This window comes from Montipora foliosa, chromosome 1 (genome assembly GCF_036669935.1).
Source record: "Montipora foliosa isolate CH-2021 chromosome 1, ASM3666993v2, whole genome shotgun sequence".
NCBI lineage: Eukaryota > Metazoa > Cnidaria > Anthozoa > Scleractinia > Acroporidae > Montipora > Montipora foliosa.
This window is the reverse complement of record NC_090869.1, coordinates 48,255,607-48,261,184: the sequence shown is the minus strand read 5'-3', so window position 1 is coordinate 48,261,184 and position 5,578 is coordinate 48,255,607. Positions and strand designations below refer to the sequence as shown.

The following is a 5,578-nucleotide window of genomic DNA, read 5'->3' as shown; positions in this document are numbered from 1 at the left end:
ATGGTGAAACAGCTTGGAATACCAACATGGTTTATGACATTATCCTGTGCTGATCTTAGAGGGCCTGAACTTTTCCAGATTATTGCAAGAACACAAGGCAAAAATCTAACAAATGAACAAGTTGATGCTTTGTCTTATAATGATAGATGTTCAATGCTGAATGTAAATCCTGTTGTTGTTGCTAAGCACTTTCAATATAGAGTTGAAACATTCTTCACTGAAATTCTTTTAACTAATGCAAACCCAATTGTTAAAATAGTATACTATGCACTCCGCATTGAGTTTCAGATGAGAGGCTCTCCTCACTTACATGCCTTAATATGGACATCAGATTGCCCTGAACTAACACATGATACCAAGGAAGCTTATATCCATTTCATAGATGAACATGTGCAGTCATGCCTTCCTGATCAGAGTCAAGACCCTGAGTTATATGAGCTTGTAAAAACCTACCAAAAGCACAGTCATTCAAAAACGTGTAGAAAATACAAAAACATTAAATGTAGGTTTAATTTTGGGCACTTTTTTACAAACAAGACTATTGTTGCTGAACCTCGTTTTGATGATTTAAATCCAGAAGAAAAGACAAGTACCATAGACAGACAAAAAGAAATCCTTGGACTAGTTAAAGAAAAAATAGATGAAGTGTTGAATCCCAGTAAGGCAAACTATGATCCTACATTAACAGAAGCTGATATTTTCAAATCTGTAAACATAACTGAAGAGCAATATTATTGGGCTTTATCCATTTCACCTGACTCAGACTATGAGCTGCACCTTAAAAGACCAACAAACAGCTGTTTTATTAATAATTATTTTATTGCTGGTGTTAAAGGTTTTAGAGCGAATGCTGACTTGCAACCTGTATTTAACCACTACAAGTGCATAACTTACGTGTGCTCATATTTTACCAAGGATGAGACTGAATGCTCACAGGCAATTATGAATGCTGCAAAGGAAGCTAAGAAAGAAAACTTGAGTGTCAGGGATAGCTTAAAAAGAATTGGTGCTGCTTTCCTCTCTACCAGAGAAGTCAGTTTACAAGAATGTGTTTACAGATGCATGCCTGAACTATGGTTACGAAAAATATTCCCAGCAATGGTTTTTTTAAGCACTGAACTACCAGAAAAAAGGGTACGCATTGCAAAATCACCAGAAGAACTTGATGAACTAGATAATGAAAGTACTGATATCTTTAAATCAAATATTATTGATCGATACACTTTAAGACCACAGTGTATTCCTTCGGTAGATAGGCTATGTTTGGCAGAGTTTCCTGCATACTATTATAAAGAATACAAAAAGAACTGCCAAGAAACAGCTGATGCTCAACCTGAGGTTTTAACTGACGATGTCATTGAATTACATCACAATTGTGATGCTGATGCGTCACCTCCAGACAAAATAAGATTAATGAACACGCATGAAGTTATGAAGTGTAGAAAAATAAAAGCTGTTATAAGATATCACAAGCCAAACAAAGCAAAAGAACCTGAACTGTATTTTCATCATTTGCTGATGCTTTACTATCCATGGAGAGATGAGACAAGTCTTTTAGGAAGTGATCAAACATATGCTTCTAAATTCTATGAGCATGAAGTACAAGCTGTTGTAGAACGAAATAGAGAGAATTTTGAGCCTGATGCTGATGCTGATGCTGTTACAGAAGCACTTGATTTTTTTCGAAATAACCAGGGCAATATTATCCACTCCAGCTATGATTCTATGAATGACCAGGAAAATGCAGATTTACAATGTGAAGAGCAAGATGATTCAGCACCAAACGAGTCATTTAATGAACAATCACCTACACATCTTGTTTCATCATCAGAAACTGAGAATCATTCAAACCTTGGAATAACATCCTACAACCAGCTAACGGAAATTAGTGATGATAAACTACGGGAGTATGTTAGATCATTGAACAAAAGACAGCACTGTGCTTATGATATAATTCTCACTTGGTGTAGAAATAAAATGAAAAACATGAATAGTCAAAAACCTGAAGAAGTAAAACCAATAAATTTATTTATAACTGGTGGAGCAGGAGCTGGTAAAAGTCACTTGATTCATACAATCTACCACACTGTTACAAAGACCTTTAGACATTCTCCTCTGAATCCTGAACTACCTACAGTTCTTTTAATGGCACCTACTGGAGTTGGTGCTATTAACATAGATGGGACAACGATAAACACTGCCTTGGCAATTCCCAAAGAAACAGGTGATAATTTACCTGCATTGTCTGACCAAAAAAAAACACAGATGAGAATGTTACTAGCTGTCCTCAAGTTGATCATAATAGATGAAATCTCTATGGGTGCTAATACTACTTTGCTTCATATCCACCAAAGACTAAAAGAAATTTTTGACACACCAAATTGTCACCTGTTTGCAGGCATTAGCATTGTTGCTATTGGTGACATGTATCAACTACCACCAATACGAAGGAAACCTGTCTTTGCAAATTACAAAAATGATTTGTTTAATTTGTATCACCCATGGCACCTATTCACAATGATAGAGCTTGTTGATATCATGAGGCAGAAGGATGACCAACCATTTGCTGAACTTCTGAATAGGTTCCGCACAGCAAGTCAAACTGGGGAAGATATCAAGTGCATCCAATCTAGATCTATAGATCCATCAGATGTTAATTACCCATCAAATGCTCTTCACATCTGGGCTGCAAATAATCCAGTCAATCGACACAATGAAATGAAATTGCATCAAATACCTGCACAGTTGTTTCACCTTAAAGCCACAGATCAGTACCCATCTAATGTATCACAACAAGATATGAACAGAATTTAGCTAGACCCAGGTCTGAAACTGGTGGACTTGATGCTAATATCTATATAAAGGAATGTGCTAGAGTTATGTTAACCAATAACATTGATATTGCAGATAGACTAATAAATGGTCAACTAGGAACTGTTGTTAAAATTGAAGTAAATCACAATAACAAAAAACCCACCATTATTTATGATGATGTCAAAGCTGGCAACAATTTAATTCAAAAGAGTACTAGTAGTTTTGTGCGACAAAACAGAGTTGTACCAATAGAACCTGTCCTAGCAAAAATCAAAATACATCCAAATAAACCTTCTCCTAAAATTCAGAGAGTGCAATTCCCTTTGACATTGGCTTACGCTGTCAGCATTCACAAAGTACAAGGGTTGTCACCTAACAGTCTCGTCATTAGTTTGGTCAAACAAAGATCATTCAATTATGGTCAAGTATATGTTGCACTGAGCCGAGCGACCTCTTTAAATGGTATTCACATTCTAGGAAATATTAACAGCAAACATGTGAAAGCAGATCCTCGAGTACATGAAGAATATAGAAGACTGCAAGAAATCTCAAAAACCATGGAAACTAGTGAAAAATGTAAGGACAATACAATGCTCACTATGTCTATTAAACATACGATCACTCAAAAAAGATAGTGTAGATATCAAATATGATGCAAACATAAAGAACAGTGATCTAATTGCACTGACAGAAACACAACTTGCACCTCATAGCAATGATACTCACATAAAATCTCATTTACTACCATTCACTCTCTATAGGGAAGATCATCCTACTGATAGATATTTAAGTTTGGCACTGTGTACCAGAAGATCAATAAAAACTAAGGAACATGAATACTTTCCACAAGTAAATGCAATGAAATTTGTAATAATTATGAATACATCTACAACTACGTGTCCCAATTTTACAGTGCCTTTTGTTTACCGAAAGAACAACTCAAATATAATCCAGTACGTAAGTCATCTACGAAATATCCTTGGCACTTATCCAACCGACATCATTCTTGGTGATTTCAATATCAATTACTTAAATGATGATAGCATTAGACCGCTAAAATCTTTAATGACTTCTCTAGGTTATTCACAGTTTGTACAAAGTCCAACTTTTGTCTCATTAGGAAACATACTTGACCAAATTTACCTAAAAACAACACAATTTGACATCATAGAGAATACTGTAATTAGTGTCTATTACTCTGACCATGATGCTGTTAAAATATCCATAAAATATAATTAATAAAGTATTTAAATATTTAATTTATTTAAACTATCATGCAAGGCATATGAAATTATTTATTTATAGCAATAATTGTAAATATAAAATTTACAGAAATGTACAAATGTGTCTTGGCAGGAACGATGATGCTGTTAAAATATACATACACTAGCTAGAAGTTCCTATAACCAGAATGGGAGACTTGAAAAATCTGCTGACAAGCATTTTACAAGGCACCACCATATGGTGCCTCACCTCTTGTCTGTGCCCAGTACCACAAGTAGGTAAGTTTACATAATATTTTATATCTTTCATCTTACTTTAATATTTCCAGGCAGGACTCTCAACAACTATAAATGACAGGCATGCCTCTTACATGACATGCCAGTTCAGACCACCATTAAAGGAGAATTGAAGCCCAAAATCAACAACTTTTCCAACATTTTTTTGGGAAAACATAACATAAGTTTGTGGAATTATTTCTTCTTGTTTCCTGTTTTTTGTGACAAAATTACGTTCGAAGTTGGGCTTTTCTCGCTTTTTCCACCTTTCCAGGGTGGCTTCAAAAACTAAGTCAGTTGCCTGCTATAACATATGATATGGGGAAGTGCTGCTGGTGGATATTTTCTTCATTGCTTTGCAGTTTCTTCATGAATTCAATATTCACAACAAACATCAGTTTAACCCTTTCACTCCCAATAGTGTCACTTACAGATTTTACTCTGTCTAACGCCAGACGATTTTACTCGACACTGGGGAACCCCACAGGGCTGAAAGGGTTAAGCACTGCTTCTATATGAGGCTTTCTCACATGTATTCCCCATATCATACATCATAAGCGGCAAAAATGACTGCTGACTCCTCTATTCTGAGCTACAATGGTGATAACCCAAAATCGGAATAAAAACATTTTTCTTAGGTAGAAGAGCGACAAGTATGCTAGGGAAAAAGTTGAAAACATAGTTGTGCATGGTCTAAAATGTAAATGAAAAATGCCTTTTTTTTGCCTTCAGTTGTTCTTAAAAAAATATATAATTATATATAAAATAATAATAAAATAAAAATAAAAATAAAAAAAATAATAATAATAAAAATATTATTATTACCATTATTATTATTATTATAATTATTATTATTATTATTATTGTAAAAACAATAAAGAAAATATTTCTAAAGTCCACCTTATTTACAATAACAAATTATTACTTATTCATAACAATAAAACCTGGACCCTTGTTATTAAATATAATGTATCTTTTTCTCTTTTAAGGTGTTAGGATGAAAATTCCATCAACTGCATGTACTTGTAGTTATCAAAGGATCATAGGTAAGACTCTTACTAAAGGACTTCTGATTTCTTTTTTCTTGATTTGCATATAACATGCTGAAAAATACATTTTTCAAAAGTCCGTCAGTTATTGTTATGAAAATATCTTTTCACTCTTTTCATGGATTCAATGCTTGCATATTTTATCTGTTATGTAAATTCCTTTAAAATCAAAAACACTTGAGCTGAACTCACATTCATCTTCTGTAAAAGTTAAAA

The 5,578-nt window shown here is 34.0% G+C and overlaps 1 protein-coding gene across 1 annotated transcript; it reads left to right on the top strand.

Moving 5' to 3' along the window:
• LOC137970445 (uncharacterized) lies at positions 1–2,814 on the top strand. The gene has a single exon (XM_068816966.1). It carries the CDS (start codon positions 1–3, stop codon positions 2,812–2,814), a length of 2,814 nt encoding a protein of 937 aa, XP_068673067.1.
• Positions 2,815–5,578: the final 2,764 nt, after the last annotated feature.